Genomic DNA, 21,849 nt, shown 5'->3' on the forward strand with positions numbered 1-21,849 from the left:
GACCTTATCATCTTTAAACAGTTATTACAAGCATGTATAAAAGTCCCACTTTAAAGTTGGAGCAACGTTGAACTGTGGGAAGGACCTATTTTAGTGATTAGAAAAAAGAGCAGGGCCCAGCCCTGTGGCTGAGTGGTTAAGTTCGCATGCTCTGCTTTGGCGGCCCAGGGTTTCGCTGGTTCGGATCCTGGGCATGGACATGGCACTGCTCATCAGGCCATGCTGAGGTGGCGTCCCACATGCCACAACTAGAAGGACCCACAACTAAAAATATACAACTATGTACTAGGGGGGCTTTGGGGAGAAGGAAAAATTAAATAAATAAATAAGAAAAAAAGAGCAGTTAGACCCACACAAATATGCTCAACTGATTTTTTTTTTTTTTTTTTGAGGAAGATTAGCCCTGAGCTAACTGCTGCCAATCCTCCTCTTTTTGCTGAGGAAGACTGGCCCTGAGCTAACATCCATGCCCATCTTCCTCCATTTTATATGTGGGACGCCTGCCACAGCATGGCTTGCCAAGCAGTGTCGTGTCCGCACCCGGGATCTGAACCAGCGAACCCCGGGCTGCTGAAGCGGATCATGTGCGCTTAACAGCTGCACCACCGGGCAGGCCCTCAGCTGATTTTTTTTCAATTTTATTGTAAAATATACATAAAATTTACCATTTTAACCATTTGTAAGTGTGCAATTCAGTGGCATCAAGTACACTTAAAATGCTGTGCAACCATTACCACCATCTGCCTCCAGTACCTTTTTATCATTCTAAACAGAAATTTCATACCCTTTAACAATAACTCACCATTTCCCCCTTCCCCTATCCCCTGGCAACCTCTGTTCTGTTCCTGTCTTGATGAATTGGCCTATTCTAGGTACCTAATGTAAGTGGAGTCATACAATATTTGTCCTTTTGTCTCTGGCTTATTTCACTTAGCATAATGTTTTCGCGGTTCACCCATGCTACAGCATGTATCAGGATTTCATTCCCTTTTATGGCCAAATAATCTTCTATTGTATGGATATACCACGTTTTGTTTATCCATTCATCTGCTGATTGACACTTGGGTTGTTTCCACCTTTTGGCTATTGTAATAATAATGCTGCTATGAACATTGGTGTGTAAGTATCTGTTTGGCTCCCTGCTTTCATATTTTGGGCATATACCTAGAAGTGAAATTGCTAGATCATATGGTAATTCTATGTTTAATTTTTTTGAGGAACTGCCAAACTTTTCTACAGTAGCTGCACCATTTTACATTCCCACCAGCAATGCATAAGCGTTCCAATTTTTCCACATCCTGGCCGACCTTTGCTATTTTACTTTTTTTTGATAATAGCCATCCTATTGGATATGGAGTGGTCTCATTGTGGTTTTGAATTCCTTTAATGGCTAGTGACGTTGAGCATCTTTTCGTGTGCTTATTGGCCACTTGTCTATCTTCTTTGCAGGAATGACTATTCCAGTCTTTTGCCCATTTTTGAATTGGGTGGTTTGTTTTTTTGTTGTTGTTGAGTTTGCTCAACTGATTTTTGACAAACGTTCAAAAGTCATTCAGGAGCCGGCCCCATGGCTGGGTGGTTAAGTTCGTGTGCTCCACTTCCACAGCCTAGGGTTTCCCCAGTTCAGATCCCGGGTGTGTGTGGACATGGCACCGCTCATCAGGCCACACTGAGGCGGCATCCCACATGCCACAACTAGAAGGACTCACAACTAAAATATACAACTGTGTACTGGGGGGATTTGGGGAGAAAAAGCAGGGAAAGAAGATTGGGAACAGTTGTTAGCTCAAGTGCCAATCTTAAAAAAAGAAAAAAAGTCATTCAGTGGAGGAAGGGAACCTTTTGACAAATGGTGCTGGAGCAACTGGACATCCACAGACCAAAAGAAAAAAACCTTGACCTAAACTCACACCTTATATAAAAGTTATGTCAAAATAAATCATGAACATAAAACTCTTAACGTTTTTAGAAAATCACAGAGAAAAATCTTTAGGATCTAGAACTAGGCAAGGAGTCCCTAGACTTGACACCAAGAGCATGATCCATTCTGAGGGATCAGATTTCACCACCCCAAAATATATCTCTTTGGCTTGATTTGTGTGTGTGTGTGTGTGTGTGTGAGGAAGATTGGCCCTGAGCTAACATCTGTGCCAGTCTTCCTCTATTTTATGTGGGATGCCACCACAGCGTGGTTTGACGACTGGGGCTAGGTCTGCCCTGGGGATCCAAACCTGCAAACCCCAGGCCGCCAAAGGAGAGCGTGCAAACTTAACCACTACACCACTGGGCCAGCCCCAGGCTTGAATATTATTTTTAATAACAAAAAAAACTCAGAAAGAAATTTTGACCTTTCCCCTAACTGCCTAAAAGAATTTGAGATAGAAGACTTATCCCAGGAAGGAGCTATCACCATAGATAACTCTGGCTATGGTAGCCAGGGAGGAACCTTGCTAAACCCATTCTTATCAAAGTTCTCTTTCTCCAGTCACATTGTCTATAGATGGCCCAGCAAACATTCTTTTACCAAACATTTGCCTTCACATCTCCACGTAAATTGCCTTCCTCCCCTTTGAAGTCCCAAATCACTACCCTCAACATCCTCCCTTTGTCTTTAGCTGAAGATGGTATTTAAGGTAGTGGCTTCTGCCATTTTGGCAAGTTACTCAGATTTCCCGGGTTTCTCCCACGTATATGTGTTGTTAAACTTTGTTTGACTTTCTCCTGTTATTCTATCTCATTGATACCAGTCCTGACATCAGTTTCCCATTAAGTCCAGCATTTATGGGGTTAAAACCAAAGCACTCATTCCCTGCTTACTCCCTCACTTCCTGGCTCCAGAATCCACTATCCACCATGGAGACAAATGGTCAAGGACAACCACCTAGATTTGTTATCTCCTCCTCCTTCCTGCAAGCAGTCTCAAGGCCAAACACAGGCTGGTGGAAAAGCTCCAACCAGCAAGGCCATATGCTCCCCTTCCCCTACCTAAAACCCCAAATAAAAACCCTGACTTTTAGCTTTTCAGAGAGTTTGGGATTTCAGCATTAGCTGCCCTTTCTCCTTGCTCAGCACTGTGCAATAATAAAATTCGTACTTTCTTCCACTACACCCAGTGGCAGAAATTGGCTTGCTGGGCAACAGGTGAGCAAACTCACTTCAGGTTCAATATCATCATGTCAATTTCTTGGACCAGCCAGAAGGACCTCGAGGGTAGAAGAATAGTTTTTCCTTCCCTACACCATGAAAGAAAGAAATTGATAAATTAGACCTAATCAAAATGAAAAACTTTTGTTCTGTGAAAGCCCGTCTGAAGAGAATTAAAAGACAAGCTACAGACTGGGAGAAAACATTTCCAAACCACATATCCAAGAATTAGAAACTGGGCAAAAGACATGAACAGACACTTAGTAAAGAGGAAATACAGATGGCAAATAGGCACATGAGAAAAATGTTCAATATCATTATCCATCATGCACATTAGAACCACAATGAGCTGTGACTACACACCTATCAGAAAGGCTGAAATAAAAAGCGGTCACAACATCAAACACCGGCAAGGATGTGGAGAAACTGGATCACTCACACATTGCTGGTGGGAATGTTACATTGTACAGTCACTCTACCAAATGGGTTTGTGGTTTCTTATAAAAACTAATCATTTGATTACCATACAGCTGGCATTTATCTCAAAAAAATGAAAACTTAGGTTCATACAAAAACCTGTCCCTGAATATTCATATCAGCTTTATTCATAAGAGCCCCAAACTGGAAATAGCCCAGAAGCCCTTCAGTGGGTGAATGGTTAATCCAGCTGTGGTACATTCAAACCATGGAAAACTACTCAGCAATAAAAAGGAAGAAATTATTGATACATACAACAACTTGGATGAATCTCCAGAGAGTTATTCTGAGTAAAAAGTCAATCACAAAAGGTTACATACTATATTATTCCATTTATATAACATTTTTGAAATGACAAAATTTTAGAAATGGAGAACAGGTTAGTGGTCATTAGGGATTAGGAACTTGGGGGAGGGGCACCAAGAGGGAAGTGGGCGTGGTTATCAAAGCCCGACAAGAAAGATCTTTGCGGTGATTTAAGTGTTTGGTATCTTAACTATGGTGGTGGATACCCAAACCTACACATATGACAACATTGCATAGAACTAAATACATACACAAAAACGAATACAAGTAAAATTGGGGAAATCTGAATAATGTTACCGAACCAGGTTCATTTTTGCCCGCCGCCCGGAAAGCAAAACACCAAAACGATGAGATTGTAGCAGAGAGAGGGTTTAATCACAAGGCAGCCATGCCAGGAAGTGAGAGCATGAATCTCAAATCCACTTCCCTGAAATAGGGACTCAGGGATATTTGCGGGACAGACTGCAAGGTGGTCTGAAATGTGGAGCTAGGTGACTGGAGGTGAGGGAAGTGATGATCCGCCCAAGCACAGTCAGACTTCATGTCTCTTCATAGGACCCATGTTCACAAAATGGCGGTGTTAGCATGATCCGAGGGGGGAGTTTTTAGCCTCTTAACGTCTAAATGTCACTTATCAGACACCTGTGCGGGCCCAGTTGATGAGTTGGTGGTCTCAACCAGCCTGGAGTAGACAAAGGGGTTCTAATTCCCAAAAAACAGCTCAAATACCCATCACCATGGAGACCCAGGCTCCAGGGAGATATCATCTATGGGAACCTAGTGGGAGTCAGAGAGCATATTGCCTAAGCAGCACAGTTAACAATGGGTGAGTTAAACAGCTAAAAGCTATAATCAGTAATTGCAAAAAGGAAAGAAACCTTTAGTTCCTAGCTACTATCATCAATAGCTAACTCTTTGCCGGTTTCATTAAGAAGGGTGGATTGTGTCAACATCAATATCCTGGTTGTGACATCAGACTAGAGTTCTGGTGCTGCACCTTCATGCATGTCTATGGGGTGAATGCCTTACAAGGAAAAAAAGAAAGAAAATCAACGATGAGATATCTGGAAATTTTCAAATTATAAAGGCCTGGATAAATATTTGGGAAACTTCCCTGGATCTCCTTTCCTAGAAATTTGCCTCCTACTCCAATATAGCCCTGAATATAGTAGTGACTTAAATTGGGAAGTGCCTGTCTAAAAAAACACAAATGTTTTCTATCACGAAAACAACCCATGTTCATTATATTTAACATCTTCTTCTAAAGTGCAAAAATTAAAACAGCACTGCAATTCCATCACCCAAATACAACCACTTTTTCTGTTAATACTTCTGTGCATTCCTCCCAGTATTGATTCTGTGCGTAGTTTAAAACAACACAACTTTATTTATTTAGAACTACTATTTTGTGTCCTGCCTTTTTCCCTCACCATCACGACATAACATTTCCCCCACATTGTTTTATATTTTTCAAAGACATTCCAAATGGCTACGTGAAATTTCCTGGTGGGATCATCCACTTCTCAACTCCCCTGCAGGAATGCGGACTGTGCATCTCTGTGCAGAACGTTTGGTCCACAAAACATTTAAAACGTGTTCCCAAAGCGGACCACTGAGGCAACTTAAGTCTCAGGCAGGAGCCGGCCCTGTGGCTCAGTGGTTAAGTGCGCAATTCCACTTTGGTGGCCTGGGTTCGCTGGTTGGGATCCCGGGTGCGCACCTACACACCGCTTGTCAAGCCATGCTGTGGTAGGCATTTTACATATAAAAAGTAGACGAAGATGGGCACAGACGTTCAGGGTCAGTCTTCCTCAGCAAAAAGAGAGGGATTGAGGATTGCTGGCAGATGCTAGCTCAGGACTAATCTTCCTCAAAAAAAAAAAAAAGGTCTCAGGCACAGGACGCCTTGTCCTTCTAGCCCACCGCGCCTATTTCCCTACCGCCTCGACCTGGACCATCTGCGCCACTGTCACTTTCCGAACTCCCGGGGCCCTCTCGGCCTCCGTAGAGGCATGATGACGTCCCTCGGGCGGCATTGCTGGTTTCCCTGGTGACGGTTGCCAGGGCAGTGCAAGAAGGCGTCCCGAAGAGGTGACGGGGCTGCGGCGGCCCTAGAAGGGAGGAGCAGAGTGACTGCTGTAAGTGCGGGGAAGGGCCCGGGCCGGAGCCGGGGGCGCCCGCAGCCGCCGGGGGCCTGGAGCGGAGCCGGAGCGCACGCGTTCGTCCGAGCGCGCTGCCGCTGGTCGGCCGCTCCCTGCGCCGGGCGCGGGGCGAGGACTCCCTCCCTTCTGTGAATCTTCACGCAGCGCCTCCTCCCCTCTCCAGGCAGACACTTAATGGTCAGCATGATAAAGCGGTTAGTGAGGAGCCAGGGTGGGTCACCTGCCCTAGTCACAGAGTTGGTAGTGGGCATAGTCAGAACTCCAACTCGGGTCCGCCTGACCAGCGCCCTCTTCTGGCCTCTGCTGCGGACCTACGGGACCTGGTGGCATGCGTTTCCCCCATGCTCCCGCCCCAGGGCCAGCCCCTACAGAACCGGAGACTCGCAGGAGGGAGTCCCCCTCTGAGCGAGACTCCTGCTCGGCGAACCAGTCATGTCCACCCCACCCCCAACCCAAACCCCTCCCTGCATGGGTGCTGGCCTGGCGGGTAGTCGGTGAGTCTTGTCCTGCAGTGTACAGGGCGCCCAACTAGGCATCTTGGGCCGTCTGCTCTCCACCCCCAGAACCCCAGGCTGTTGCTGGGAATTCTCGATGAGAACATAGTAGAAATAAAATTAAAAATAGAAGAAGACAGAAAGAAAGAGAGAAAGTGGCAGGCTGGTGGGGTCAAGGGAGGCTCATGCCTGGAAGGGGCCTTTCCTCACTGGTCCCTGTGCCAGATGCACTCAACTGCCTTTAGGATCTTGGCTTTGCCACAGGAAGTGGCGTGGTGGGTGGGTGCCACTCTCCCTGTCCCACGGCTCTAGTGTCTCCTTCCTGAGCTTAGAGTCCTTCCTTGCTGCTTTTATTTCTTAGAGCAGTTTTAGATTTAAAGGAACTCTGAACAGAAAATACAGAGTTTCCATATACTCTTCCCACTTTTCCCCTATTATTAACATCTTGCATTGATGTGGTGTATTTGTTAGCGTTGATAATCCTATATTGTATATTTCTGTGGGTTTTGCTGAATGCATAACGTCATGTATCCACCATTAAAGAATCATACAGAATAGTTTTCACTGCCCTAAAAGCCCCCTGTGCTCCGCTGCTCATCCCTCCTTCCCTCTCCCCAACCCCTGGCAGCCACTGATCTTTTTACTTCTCTATAGTTTTGCCTTTTCCAGAATGTCAGAGAGTTGGAATCATATGGTATACAGCCTTTTCAGACTGGTCTCTTCACTTAGCAACATGCATTTAAGTTTCCTTCATGTCTTTTCGTGGCTTGATAGGTCATTTATTTTCATTGCTGAGTAATATTCCCTTGTATGGGTGTACCAGTTTATCTCTTCACCTATTGGAGGACATCTTGGTTGCTTCTGCTTTTTGGTAATTATGAATAAAACTGCTATAAAAATTCGCTTACAGGTTTTTGTGTAGACGTAAGTTTTCAAGATGATTGCTGGATCATTTGGTAAGACTGTTTAGCTTTGAAAGAAACCACCAAGCTGTCTTCCAAAGTGGCTGCATCATTTTGCATTCCCACCAGCAATGGGTGAGAGTTCCTGTTGCTTTACATCCTTGCTAGCATTTGGTGTTGCCGGTGTTTGGGATTCTAGCCATTCTAATAGGTGTGTAGTGGTATCTCATTATTGTTTTAATTTGCATTTCTGTGATGACAGATGATGTTGGACATCTTTTCATGTGCTTATTTGCCATCTGTGTATCTTCTTTGGTGAGGTGTGTGTTTAGATCTTTTGCTCACTTTTTAGTTGGGTTGTTTTCATATAAAGTTTTACAATTTCTTTATATATTTTGGGTACAGACATCTGTTTTGCAGACCTGTGTTCTTCTGGTCTGTGGCTTGTCTTTTCATTCTCTTAACAGTGTCTTTTACAGAGCGGAAATTTTTCATTTTAATGAAGTCTAACATCAATATTTTCTTTCATGGATCATGCTTTCAGTGTTGTGTCTAAAAACTCATTGCAAAACCCAAGTTCATCTAGATTTTCTCCTATATTATCTTCTTGAAGTTTTATAGTTTTGCATTTTATGTTTAGGCCTATGATCTGTTTTGAGCTAATTTTTGTGAAAGGTGTAAGGTTTGTGTTTAGATTCATTTTTTTGCATGTCACTGTCCTGTTGTTCCTGCATCATTTGTTGAAAACACTATCCTTTCTTCAGTGGATTGCCTTCTTTGCCAAAAATCAGTGGACTCTGTTTGTGTGGGTCTATTTCTGGGCTCTTTATTCTGTTCCCTTGATCTATTTGTCTGTTCTTTCACCAATATCATACTGTCTTGATTACTGTAGTTTTATAGTTTGTTTTAAAATCTGATAGCATCAGTCTTCCGACTTTGTTCTTCTCCTTCCATATTGTGTTGGCTATTGTTGGTCTTATGCCTTTTCATATAAACTTTAGAATCAATTTGTCAGTAAACACAAAGTAACTTTCTGAGATTTTCATGGGGATTGTGTTGAATCTATAGATCAAGTTGGGAAGAACTGACACCTTAACAATATTGAATCTTCCTATCCATGTACATAGACTATCTATTTACTTAGCTCTTCTTTGATTTCTTTCATCAGAGTTTTATGGTTTTCCTCACATAGATCTTATACATATATTGTTAGATATATACCTAAGTTTTTCCATTTTTTATGGGAATGCAAATGGTGTTACGTTTAAATTTCAATTTCCAATTGCTTCTTGCTGGTATATAGGAAAATAATTGACTGTTGTGTGTTAACCTTGTCTCTTGCAACCTTGCTATAATTGCTTATTGGTTCCAGGGGCTTTTTGTTGTTGATTCTTTGTGATTTTCTACATAGACAATTATGTCATCTGAGAACAGACAGTTTTATTTCTTCTTTTCTAATCTATAATGGTTACTTTTCCTGTCTCACTGCCAGAAGCAGGAGGGGATTTTCCTCTGATTTTCACAGTGAGAATCTAGGAGGGCTCCTGAAGGTAAAATTCATGAATGTATGAGGGTCCCCCTAAGCCTGGACCCCTTGAAGTTTTAAACTGTCAAGCCAGTCAACTCTAATCCTCGAACAATTCATCAGTCGCAGTTTAAAGCATTCCTACTGATGCTGGCTCCAGCTGCAGGCTTCTACTCCCAGTGAACTGTGATTCTCTGTCTTCACCTGGCCCTCCAGTTTTCAGGGGAGCAGATTGCCCTGTGACCTCAACTCTCTGTGGACTAAGTTCCCTCGGTTTCCAGTTGTTGATTTTTGGTTCGGTTCATTCAGCTTTTTTCTTGTTATGAGGATGGGAGTGACAACTTCTAAGCTCTTTACGTGTCGAAAGTTCTGCTCAGCCTTAACTGTGAAACTCTTTGCACCTCAGCTTCTACTACTTAAATCCAGAGCAAGTAACAGGACCCTGATCCTGCCTCAGAGCACCACAGATAGAAGGCACAATGTTATTGAGAGAGATTTTAAGAGATTATGCTTGTTTAAGCATTTGTTACAATTACTTGTGAATAGCCTGTTCACAGATACAGCAGCTGGCTACCAAGGGTGGTTGGATGGACTAAGGAAGGCTGAATTCATTCATTTGTTTCAGAAATATTCACTGAGCATCTACTGTGTGCCAAGTACTGTTACAGGTCTGTGATATAGCCATGAACAAAATAGGTTCAACTGTGTGCTCTCAGGTAGCTCACATACTATTGGGAGAAATCAGATAATAAATGGGTAATATATTGCTGTATGTCAGGTGGTTAAAAGTGTGATGGATAAAAATTAACCTGGGCAGGAGAGAGAGAGTTCAGAGGGTGGACTCAGGGGAAGGGGATGCAGTAGTAAACAGGACAGTCAACGAACGTCTCACTGAGAAGATGCCCTTTGTGTAGACACCTGTGCAAGGTCAGGGAAGGCGTCATATAAATACCTAGGGAAGAATATTCCAGCAGAGAGAATAGCCAGTGTAAAGGCTGTGAGTTTGCTGCATTCTTGATAATGAAAGATGGATTGGGAGAGAACCAAATTATACTGAGCCCCGTTTTTATGCTGCGGTAGGCATGGTCTGACTTATATATTAATGGGTTCCTCTGGCTGATGTGTTGAGGATAGACTGTGGGGTAAGGGACAAGGGCAGATGCAGGGACGTGAGTTAGGAGGCTATAGTAATGACCCAAGAAGGAGAGGATGATTCTTGGTCTAGAATGATTGAAGAGGAGGAGGTGAGAAGTGTTCAGATTCTGGATATATTTTGAAGGTAGACCAAGAGAATTTCCTGATGGATCAGATGTGCAGGAGGGATGGGGGGCACTGATCCTTAGAGTCCCTGCCATTCTTCATTTTGCCACATGGCCTTTGCACATGCTGTCCCTCAGCCCAAAATGTTCTTCCTCTAGTTAACTCCTAGCTGTACTTCAGGTCTCAGCTCACTTCCTTAGGGATGCTCTCCTGGACTCCCCAGACTATGTCAAATTCCCTGATAGAGGCTCTAAGCACCATATATCTTTCCTTCAGAGCATCACAGTTGTCATTTTATGTTTATTTATGTGATCATTTGATCACTATCTGTTTCCCCCACCAGACTATAAGCTGCATGCGGATGGAGCTCTGTCCATAGTTCTCTGTGCAGTGCCAATAAATATTTGCTGAGTGATTCTTTGACCCATGTCCTACATCAGCAAATGAATTCAAGTTGAGTGTCTTTAGTGCTCTTTGCTCTAGGGCCAAAATTATCGCTGTGATTCCCTTGTTCATTCATGGCAAAAATGTTAATTTATCACCCACTACGCACCCATGCTGGCTTGTACTGCAGAGACAAGATTCAGAGATAAACATGACAGTTTCTACCTTCAGGGTGGGTGGGAGGTTACAGAAAGTCTTCCAGTCATTTATCTGGACCACCCAATATAAAAACGAGAAGCACGTCTTTGCTCTTGTTTCTAATGTACACTAACCACATTGTCATGAAGTAGTCAGGAATCAGGCAGGGCCAAGGGGCATTTTGAAAAATTTAGCTTTAGTGTTATTGTTATGTGCTTTTATAGAGCAAAAGTTTTTCTTTCTGGCTCGTGGGAATCAGAATCCCCTACTGAGATCCACGTTGTCCTTGGTCAAGAGTTTACCTTGACTTGCAATTAAACTGTTTAGGAACACAAGGAGGAATGTGATCTAGGGCCCATCTCAGAAGGTCTCCAGCATCTGCCCTCCCACTGCCCCTAACCGCAGCTTTCTGCCTCCATGGCTTCTGCCCTAATCAACCCCATCCTGCCTCCCCTTTGCCCAGACATCAGTCTCTATCTCTGCCCAGTGACATCTACTCACTTCTAACAGCTCCCACTGTCTCTTCATCCTTCATCTTCCCCTTCTCTCTCTCCCACCTCCTACCAAGCTTCCTTCTCACCCTCTCCCCACACTACTTTGTCCATACCCCAGGTCTCAGCCACCTGGAGACTCCAGTCCAAGCTGCTCTCCTCAACCTCAGATTCACCTCACCAGCTGCGCACCCAGCATCTCCATGTGGAAGGCTCAGGAGTTTCAAACCCAACAGTGCCCAGCACCAGGCTTGCCTGTAGCCTGGAAAACTGCTCTTCTGCCTGGACCCACCATCTCCCCTGTCACTCAAACTCAAAGCCCTTAGACTCCCACTCTGCTCTTTCTCTGCACATTTGCTTCCAATCCCTTCCATTTGGCACCAATTCCTGTTCCCCCTTCTCCATCCATATTGCCACAGTCTTGATTTGGTACCACACTCCTTCCTGGAAACATCCTCCCTGCTAGGCCTGTTGCCTCCAGCTTCACAAAATGCAAGTGTGATCCTGTCTGCACCATCTGACCATCCCCAACACCCTCAGGTGAAGTCTAGACCCCTTAGCTGGGCCAAATAAGACCCTCTTTCCAGTCCCTTCCCAAACCTCTGCCCTGCCCTCTGGCCATCCTGAACCTTTCTCCGTTCCCCACACTCAGCACATTCTCTCTTCAAATGCTCTTCTCTTAGCAGGAAAGCCCTCTGCCCCCCACTCAGGCACCCTCTCTTTCCCACCCCAGGTCACTTTCTTCAGCACTCACTTCAGGCTGATTTAGGTGCGTGCCTCTCCTGCGGATCTCTCCAACCAGCCTCTCAGAGCACTTACCACTCCTCCTTCTGAGTCCCAGCTCATCATTAGACTCCCCTGGGAAGCTTTAAACATTGACAGATGCCCAGGCTGCAGCCCAGATCAGTTAAATCCAAATCTCCCCTGGCTGCATGCATACCACAGAGCAGGTGCTAATGCCCTGGGGCCTGAGTTGGACCGCGAACGTGTCCTGTCAGTGCAGGCATGCTGTCTGTCTCCCAGAGGCTTGATTAGGCTGAGGACACCCCATTTCATACGATAAGAAAGACGAAAGTTAAACTCTCAAGAGCGCTTATGTGCCAGGCACTGTATTACATGCTTTCCATGCCTTCTCTCGTTTAATCCTCACAACCACCCTGTGACGCATGTAATGGTTATCATCCCACTTTACAGATAGTGAAACTGAAACACAGAGAGATTAAGTAATTTGCCCAGGGCACAGGGTACATTCAAGAAGTGCCTCTTCCCCAGTGACTTCAAGTGCATGTTGGGAATAGAAAAGGAAAAAGGCTCTACAAGTTACTGTGTTTGTTCATTTACTCATTCATTCATTGTTTCCCTCATCCTTGAGCGCCTGCTACATTCATTCAATGACAATTCTACAAATATTAGTTGAAATCCTCTTCAAGGCAAGATACTGAGAATTAAAAAATGAATAAGATATTAGACCCCTGCCCTTAAGAGGCCTCTTAGTAAAAGGAAGGATTAGAAGTATAGATAATTATAATGCATTGAGGGAAGTTTAGTGATCAAGGGACACCTGGGGGATTCTAGGAGTCCACAAGTGCCCTGAGGTGAATCCTGAAGGCTAAATGGGAGTTCCCGGGAAGGAGAAGGGCGATGGGACGGAGCCTAGGCTCGAAGGCATCCTGGGCAGGTAGAGTGGCTGAAGCAAGCCTTTGAAACGCCTCCAGGCTTGAGCCTTAGCAGGGGTCACGAACCCAAGCATTTGTGGCCGATGGGAAATGAAAGTGGGTGAATCCAGCAGGTGTAAGAGAAACAACATTTACATGCAATGATGACAGGCAGCTGATGTGCCAGCTGCAGCATCTGAGAGTGGTAGGGACGGTGGCTGTGTGGAAAGAACATACCCTGCCCAGAGGGAACTCCCTCTGCCCAGTGGCTGCTGTCCATGTGGGACGATGGCCCCAGCATTGCGAGATCGGTAAACTTTTATAAAAGAAGCTGGAAGTCTGGATTTAATTGAAATCTACAGATCTTTGAATGTTGGGAGCAAATTCAAATCCTAACGTAGCATTGTGTGAGAATCAAAAATGTCTGTGGGATGGACGCAGCCCTTGGGCCAGTCAGAGTGCCCTCTGTGAGTCCTGGCAGGGTCTTGCAGAGGCAGGAGCCACTTAGATCTGGTTTTAGATTGGTCCCAGATGATGGTATACAGTATGAATTAGAGGGAGAAAAACAAGATTCAGGGAGCTAGAGTGGCAGCAGGTAGCCAGAGAGATGGGAGGCACTGGGGGAATAAGATGGTGAGCAGGCAGGAGATGAGGTGCAGAGGAGGTGGCCTTGTGATGTGAGGCAGTGGCTGTGAGGGCTGGTGCTGGGGGCTTGATCACTGTGGGCCCAGCAGCCTGGGAAGGCTTTGTGCTGGCAGGTCACAAGCATCGCTGTGAGGGACAGGAAGCATCTGGATGCAGGGTAAGAGGAGGAGGAAGGGAGTTCTCAGGAGAGAATGCCAGGAGAAGAGAAAATAATAACATTTTGTTCCTACCAATGCATAACTGACTGAGCGTTTTCACAGCCTCCTTTGCATTTGCCCCACACAGCACATCTGTGGCCTCCATATCATCATCTGCTTACTGAAGGGGGGACTGAGGCCCAGAAAGGTCTGGAAACTTTTTAGACTCACACAGCTGGAACAGAGCCAAGTTCACCCTGAACCCCAGGTGCTGTCTCAGCTCAGGCCAGGCTACTCGTATGGCAGCCCAGACCAGCAGCATCCAACACCCAGGGTGCACCCTGACTAATGACATCAGAATCCCTGGGCGTGGGACCCGGGCATCAGTATCTTTAAAGCTCCCCAGTGTTTCCAGTTGTGCAGCAGGAGCAGGAACCACTGCTTTACACTGTCGACCCGGAAAGAGTATTAATAGCTCTTCCTTTTCTCTCCAAGGTGACCCAATTTGGAAAATGAAGTATTTGGTTGTACCTTCTTTTAATCTACAAAAATAGGAAATCACAGGATAAACTCATTTTTATACTGTATTGGTTAACTGTATTAGTTAATAAACTGTATTTAGTTACATTTTCAAGTAATAGGCTCAATAGCCTATTTCTTTAATCTCTAGACACCTTTTCAGGTGAAATTCCTCTAAATCAGGTGGGCAAACTAAGAGCCCACAGTCCAAATTCAGCTCATTGCCTGTTTTTGTTATAAAGTTTTATTGGAACAGCCACACCCACTCATTTACATATTATCTACAGCTACTTTCTGCTACAGTGGCAGAGCACAGTAGTTGCAACAGAAACCATATGGCCCACAAAACCTAAAATACTTACTATCTGGCCCTTTACAGGAAGAGTCTGATTTGCCTAAATTTAAAAAATGGAGTCCGATTGTTAACTTACATTATATCCCTGGGTATCCCATCTTTTGAGACACCCCGTGGTACTTGGCTATGACTGTTGCCCATTTAGCAGAGGAGTCCTGGGATTCCTATAGGCCAAGGGTCCCCAAGACCACCCTTAATTTTCAATGGTTTGATAGAAGCACTCACAGAACTCAGAAAAGCTGTTATGCTCACAGTTACAGTTTATTACAGTGAAAGGGTACAGACTAAAATCAGCAAAAGGAAAAGGCACATTGGGCACATTAGGACCACCCCTGTGGAAAGGGTGGAGATAAGTACAATGGGAAGATGTAGATGGAGCAGTTGAGGGTGTTGGGGCAGGGAGCATGTTCTTCCTGGAGGATCAGGAAAGGACATGGTGTTCATGCTAGGCCTGAGGGAACCAGCAAGATCTAAGCCTGTGGGCAGGGGGGACAGAGGACCAAGGCGACACTAGAACCCAGCATTGTGAAGGGGACAACATGAGGTCAAATCCCCCAAAGCCTTTAATGCCTTTGGACTTGGTTTTGTGACTAGTGGGCACCTACGGAAGCTCTTTAGCCCAGGGACATGTCAGGCTCAGAGCTGTGCTTTGGAGAAAGTGAATGCAGGCCAGACTGTAAGTGGGGTGGGAAGAGGGAGAGGGGCAGCGAGGGCAGTAGGGGCCAGTTTGAGCAGTCCTGGGGACAGAACCATCGGTCATTCGTTCACCAAATACTCATTTCATGCCTGCTATACACCTGGCTCTGATACAAGCACTGAGAATACAGCAGTGAACATCACAGAGTGCCTGTCATTGTGGGGCTGGCAGGGAGGGGGAGAGGCTATCAACAGATAAACAGATATGGAATGTGTCAGGAGAAATCTGAAACAGGTAAGAGGCATGGGGAGTGAGGGTAGGGATGCTTTCTACAATAGGCTGGTGAGGAAGGCCTCTCTGATAAGATGACATTTGAGAGAAGAGAGCATAGTGGTTGGGGGAAGAGCATTCCAGGGAGACAGAACAGCATGTGCAAGTGCCTTGAGGTGGCCATGAGTGTGATAATGAGAGAGGTATCAGTGGGGATGAAATATGGGGACAGATTTGAAGACATTTATGGAGAATCAACAAGATTTATGACTAATTGGATCATGGGTGGATGATGTGACTTGAGTTTTCCTAACACTAGCTACGCTTTAAAATCAGGTGGGGGGGCATTTAAAAATTCCAATGTTGGGGAGCCAGCCCCTTGGCCGAGTGGTTAAGTTCGCACGCTCCACTTAGGTGGCCCCGGGTTTCACCGGTTCGGATCCTGGGCACAGACATGACACTGCTTGTCAGGCCATGCTGAGGCAGCATTTCACATGCCACAACTAGAGGGACCCACAACTAGAATATACAACTATGTACTGGGAAGATTTGGGGAGAAAAAGCACACACACACAAATTCCAATGTTTGTGCTCTATTATTCTGTTTATGTCAAGTTCAAAAATAGACAAAACATCCAGAATGTATAAGTAAGTCTCACTACTCAAGAAGACAGCACAAATAAAAAATAGGCAAAAGATGTGAATAGACACATCACAAAAGAATACACAAATGGCCAGTAAGCACATGAAAATATACTCAATAGAGTTTGTCATTAGGGAAATGCAAATTAAAACCACATTGAGATACCACTACATACCCACTAGAAACACTAAAATTTAGACTGACTAGACTAGGTGTTGGCAAGGATGTGGAGCAACTGGAACTCTCATACACTGCTGGTGGGAAAGTAAAATGGTATAGTCACTCTAAGGAAAAATTCAATTTCTTATAAAGTTTAGCATAAATTTACCATATAACCCAGCATGTCCACTTCTAGGTATTTACCCAAGACTAATAAAAACATACGTTCACACAAAGGCTTTCTTGTATGTGAATGTTCATAACAGCTTTATTCATAATAGCCGGAAATGGAAATAGCTCAGGTGTCCAACAACAGGTGAATGTGTGAACAAACTGTGGTGTATCTGTACAACGGAATACTACCCAGCAATAAAGAGAGATGAACTAATGACACGTGCAACAGCAGGGGTGAATTTCTGAAAGGTAGTGCTAAGCAAGAAAAGCTAGGCACGAAAGACTATATGATTCTGTTATATGAAATTCTAGAAAAGGAAAAACTGTGGTGAACAAAAGTGTATCCAAGTTTGCCTGGGATTGGGACTGGCAGGGAGACCTCACAAAGAAACTTTTTTTGATGTGATGGAAATGTTTTATCACGGTGGTGGTGGTGGTTTACATAGGTGTGTGTATTTGTCAAAACTTATTTGCACACATAAAATTGGTGTATTTTATTATATGTAAATTATACTTCAATAGAGCTGAATAAAAACTCATCTTCCATGGCAGGGGTCAGAATAGTGGTTAACTTGGGGGATGATTGACGGGAAGGGACACAAGATAGCCTGCTTAGGGATAGGAAGTGCCCTATACCTTAATCTGAGTGGTCACCACAGGAGTGTGTACCTATGTAAAGATTTAATGAGCTGTACCCTCAGGATTTATGCACTTTGCTGTATGTAAATTATACCTCAACTTTAAATTATACCTCAATTTATAAAGGTAATGATGTCTGGGCCCCATTCTAAACATTGGGATTTTATTGGTCCAGGGATATGCCCAAGCTTTGTTAGGATTGTAGGAGCTCCTAGGAGATGCTGATGTCCAGCCAGAGTTGAGAGCCACTGTCTTAGGGACAGGAAGGAGTCAAGTGTGGCATCTGAGTGATAGGGATTATTCTGATGCCATTTGCAATCTGGTGGCACGTTCAGGGCTTGGGGAGGATGCTCACCTCAGCTTTGGCTTTCAGGGGATTTGCGGTGAGGGTGGGGCTTCCGAGCTTCCACATGGACACACAGGCAAAGCTAAGCAGGAAATGCCAGAGTCGGGGACTTTAGAGGTGGCTGACTGTGTGCTGCGCACCCTTGGGAAATGTGTGCTTCGTGGAATTTGCTACAGCTCAGGCTGCTTTTCCTACTCCTAGGGCAAGATGGCAGCGGATGAAGGCTCGCAGGACACCTTGAGGCTCCAGTTCAAGGCCATGCAGGAGATGCAGCACAGAAGGTTACAGAAGCAGATGGAGAAACGGAAGGAAAAGGAACTGAGCCTCAAAAGCAAAGCTGATGACCAAAAAGAGTCCTTGGAGATCTCCGATGGCCTCAGCCTCCTCCAAGCCAGGGAGCAAAACTCGAAAAACAGCTTCGAGCTGAGGTAAATACCAGTTTGAACTCTCCCTGGAGCACTGCAGGGAGGAAGGGAGGGTGGGGGAGAAATGACCACAGACAGCTAGACAATCAGGGTGACTAGATGTGTGTTTCTAAGTTGAGAAGAGAGGTTGTTATTGAAGACTTGCATCTGCTGGAAGACCTGCGCTCCTGCGGACGTAATGTGTTACGAAATATGTTTAAAAACCGTTTAAAGTCAAGCTGACATTTTGAAACTCATCGGGGTGTATAGTTTATTCACTTCAACTTGCCTATGCAGTCTCTCTTTCATGAAGACCGTTTTTGGGTTTCCGAGGCACTGGGTGACTGACTCTGTGCATTCACAGGCGCTCATTGCTCCAAATCTCATCCAGGATCATTCTCCTGTGCGTCCCCCTTACCTGACACATGATGACACATAAATATACCTATCCTAAAGAAGCTCTTGGTGCGTTCCTTGCTCTTTACAACCTCCTACAAAAAGATCGAAAGGAGTCCAGAATCTTCTCATTTTGCTTGAATTTGACAATGGTGCACAGATGCGTATTGATTTATACTGGTTATTGGAAGCAGGAGTCTGTATTGATACAAAATTCTCCGCTGGTCATTTTACTAAAAAATCACAACAGTTGTTGAGCTCTCTCTCTGCTTCTGGTTTTGCCCAAAATCTGTTTTCTCCATCTTTAGATTCTACTTTTTATGGTTTCTCAATTTTCAAAATGTTCTACTGAAAATGCTATTGGGAAAAAAAATAGATTTCTCAATAATTGAAAAAAAATTCCTATGACTCCTAAATATTAGCTGTAAGTTAACCCCAGAACTATTTCCAAATGATCTTTCCCCACATCAGAGAAATTTGAATTGGTGGAGACTTGAGACGTTGGTAGAACAACAACAACAATAATAACAGCTGTTACCTAATAATTGCTGTTACCTAGAACTTCTGTAAGTTATTTGCTTCCCGAGCACCTGTCTCTAGGGAGCCTGTTCCATGATAACAGTAGAAGGGACCACAGACGCATCAGTCACGTGTTTCTCATGTTTTAAAATTCTGAAAAGAGCCTTGCAAGGCCACTTGTAACATGCAAAACGACCACCTGTTCTGATTTTCTGTCAGGTTTACCTGGAACCTAGAGATCCAGCCTCACCTAAAGGCTTAGACCATTCCTCTTTGCTCTTCTAATATCCATATGCAATTAAGACTATAAATTTCCTTCTATGTATCAATTTAGGTGCATTTCACAAGTTTTGCTATATGTTGCTTCTGCAATCAATCTGTTCTAAATGCCTCGTTATACATATTATGATTTCTTCTTAATCCATAAATAATTTATGAATGTGGGTTTTTTTAGTTCCAAGCAGATGATGGGTTTTGGGTTTTGTTTTTTATTTTATTTTGCTATCTTTTTAGTCTTGATTTCTAATTTTAGTCAATTGTCATTAAAGAAAATGGTCTGTATAATGTCCATTATGTGGAATTTCCTAAGATTGCCTTTGTAGCTTATAATATAATACATTTTTATATATGTTCCACAGATGCTGGAAAGGCATGTGAATTCTCAGAGTGAGGGGTTTGATACATCTCTCTGTTGAATCCATAGTAAGCCATGTTGTTCAAACCTTCTTTCTCCTTTCACTTGAGAGAGAGAGAGAGAGAGTGTGTGTGTGTGTATGTGCTTAATCACTCAGTTTTGAGAACAGTGAGTGAGTTAAAATCTGCTCATTGAGGTTCCCTGAATTTCTCATTCCTACGTTGTACACACCAGTTCTTATCACCACCTAGTGCCCAATCATGGTCAATAAACCCAGGCAGTGGAGGTCTGACCCCTCCCATTGGTCCCTGTGAAAAAGCAGTAATTCTGCCTTTGCTTTGTAGGGTGCTTGAAGATGAGATTGAACAGCTTCGAGAGCAGCTCAGAGAAACAGTGGATGAGAACGGGCGATTGTATAAGCTGCTGAAGGAAAGGGACTTTGAAATCCAACACCTCAAGAAGAAAATAGAAGAGGACAGATTTGCGTTCACAGGTAGCTCCACCATTGTGGCGACAGTCCCTGCCCTGAAATCCAGGTGGGCTGCCTGGATGCCATGGACCTACCCATCAGGGCAAATAGCAGGTTCCAGAGGGCAGGTGCCCAAGAGAGAGTGCCAATGGTCAGCTGTGGTCAAGCTCGTCCTGGAAATGAGACAGAAGAGGGGAAGAGAGCAGGCCAAGGAGGCCAGTATGCCAGGACATGGGAGCACGGGAACAGCAGGGACAGCACGGCAGGCATTCCGGGCACAATTGGTGACCCAGGGGTCTCATGACGAGGGTTCTCTGTGTTGCTCACTGCCTGTTCGGTGGGCCAGCAGGGTCCATTTTATGTGGGTGCTCTGGCTCAGATGTTGCATCACGGACGTGAAAAAGCCCCAGTAGAAGCAGGCTTTTACTCTACAGCATTTGCTGTTGCTGCTCCAGAAAGGCGGACAAGACAGGGAAGTTAGCTGTTCCAGGGAGATTTCCTTGGACCCAGCAGGGTCTAGGGTGGACTTTGGCCCTTCAGGTCTGGGCTGGATCTTGGCTCTGTTGGTAGAGACTTTGACCTTATGGGTCTGGTGGGGACCTTGGCTTTGTTGGTCTGGGGATGACCTTAGCCCTGTGGGTGTGGGCTGGACATTGGCTCTGTGGTTATGAGCCAGACCTTGGCCCTGCAGATCTGGTGAGGACTTTGGCCTTGATTGTCATCTGCTCCATGTATGCCCATTGAGCAACTCCCAGGTGACTGACTAATAAACCAGAAAGTCGGTGTCACCATCACAGAGAACAACAGGCCTTACTCAGCATCTGCCAGAATGTTCCTCCCTGCCTTTGAGAGTCAATGCCTTTAGGGGTGGACACAGCCAGAGGAGCAGTGCTGAGTTAAAAAGCAGGGGAAGTTGGCATCCTACAGCCCCTTGGTGGCCTGTTCCTCCTTCCTCCATTCTTTGGCTGTTTCTGTCTAAAATGAAAACACGTTGAAGAGAAGGCTTTGTGTTGTGAGGACTAGAAACACAGACAGCCTGGCTCAGGGTTCAGATGCAAAGGGGCAGCTTGCGCTTTTGCAAGGCTGTGGAGAAGCTGCTGGACTCAGGGAGAGCAGGAGAGGCCTTCCCACCCCAGAAGACCTGCCAGGGCCCGGGACCACTCCCTCTTCTCCAGCCCACCCCGTATTCCCTGTCTTTGGCTGTCTCTGCCAGCTTTCTCAGGCCTCACCTGACTGCCAGCCCTGACTTTCCGTCAAGACCCCTGAAATCCAGTCCTCACTCTGAAGGCACCGTTTCTGATTTCTAGCTTGGCATTTTGAAGAGAAAAGTCTGACTGGCCCGGTTCGTGTTTTTAAACCAGGCCACAAGTCACAGGCTGCTGACAGCTGATAGACTGGTTTTCCTTTGGCTGGATATTTAGTGATTTCTTTAGTGTTTTTTTTTTAACTATATTCTTTGTATAATTTTTTAATGATAGCTCTAGTGATTACAAAACACATACTTAACTTTTCACAGTCTACTTAGAATTAATATTTTACCACTTCAAGTGGGATAAAGAAACTGTACCACCATATAGGCCACTTTCCTCCCCGCCTTATATTACAGCTTTCATATGTGTTACATCTGTATGTATTGAAAGTCCCATCAGACAATGTTATCATATTTGCTTTCAACCATTCTACATATTTTAAAGGACTTAAGGAGACAGAAATAGTCTACTGTATTGATCCAGATATTTAGCATTTCTTTGCTTGCCTGTTCACTGATGCCCCCATTATCATGGGGTGCAGCTTCAAGAGTGGGGCTTCCCTGGAGACAGGGTTGGGAGAGAATAGGAAAAAAACCCCAGAGTTTCCAGTTCTCTCTGAGCCCTGCTTCCTGCCCTCTGGATGAGCCAGGGCTTC

General features: G+C 44.8%; 1 protein-coding gene across 14 annotated transcripts in view; it reads left to right on the forward strand.

Moving 5' to 3' along the window:
* The first annotated feature begins 5,940 nt into the window (after positions 1-5,940).
* HHATL (hedgehog acyltransferase like) overlaps positions 5,941-21,849 on the forward strand; it is a 63,697-nt gene continuing 47,788 nt past the window's right edge. For 7 of the 14 annotated variants that reach the window (XR_011527042.1, XM_070575731.1, XM_070575738.1 and 4 more), the window contains exons 1-3: positions 6,035-6,266; positions 17,724-17,950; positions 19,820-19,968. Coding sequence is in view for 13 of the 14 variants with exons in the window: in XM_070575731.1 (XP_070431832.1) it covers positions 6,264-6,266; positions 17,724-17,950; positions 19,820-19,968 (379 nt within the window). In the remaining variant the exon portion in view is untranslated. Of the gene's footprint in view, positions 6,584-17,723; positions 17,951-19,819; positions 19,969-21,849 lie in introns of all 14 variants that reach the window. The other 7 variants (XM_070575732.1, XM_070575737.1, XM_070575740.1 and 4 more) reach the window with 3 other exon arrangements.

This window comes from Equus przewalskii, chromosome 15 (genome assembly GCF_037783145.1).
Source record: "Equus przewalskii isolate Varuska chromosome 15, EquPr2, whole genome shotgun sequence".
Classification (NCBI taxonomy): Eukaryota; Metazoa; Chordata; class Mammalia; order Perissodactyla; family Equidae; genus Equus; species Equus przewalskii.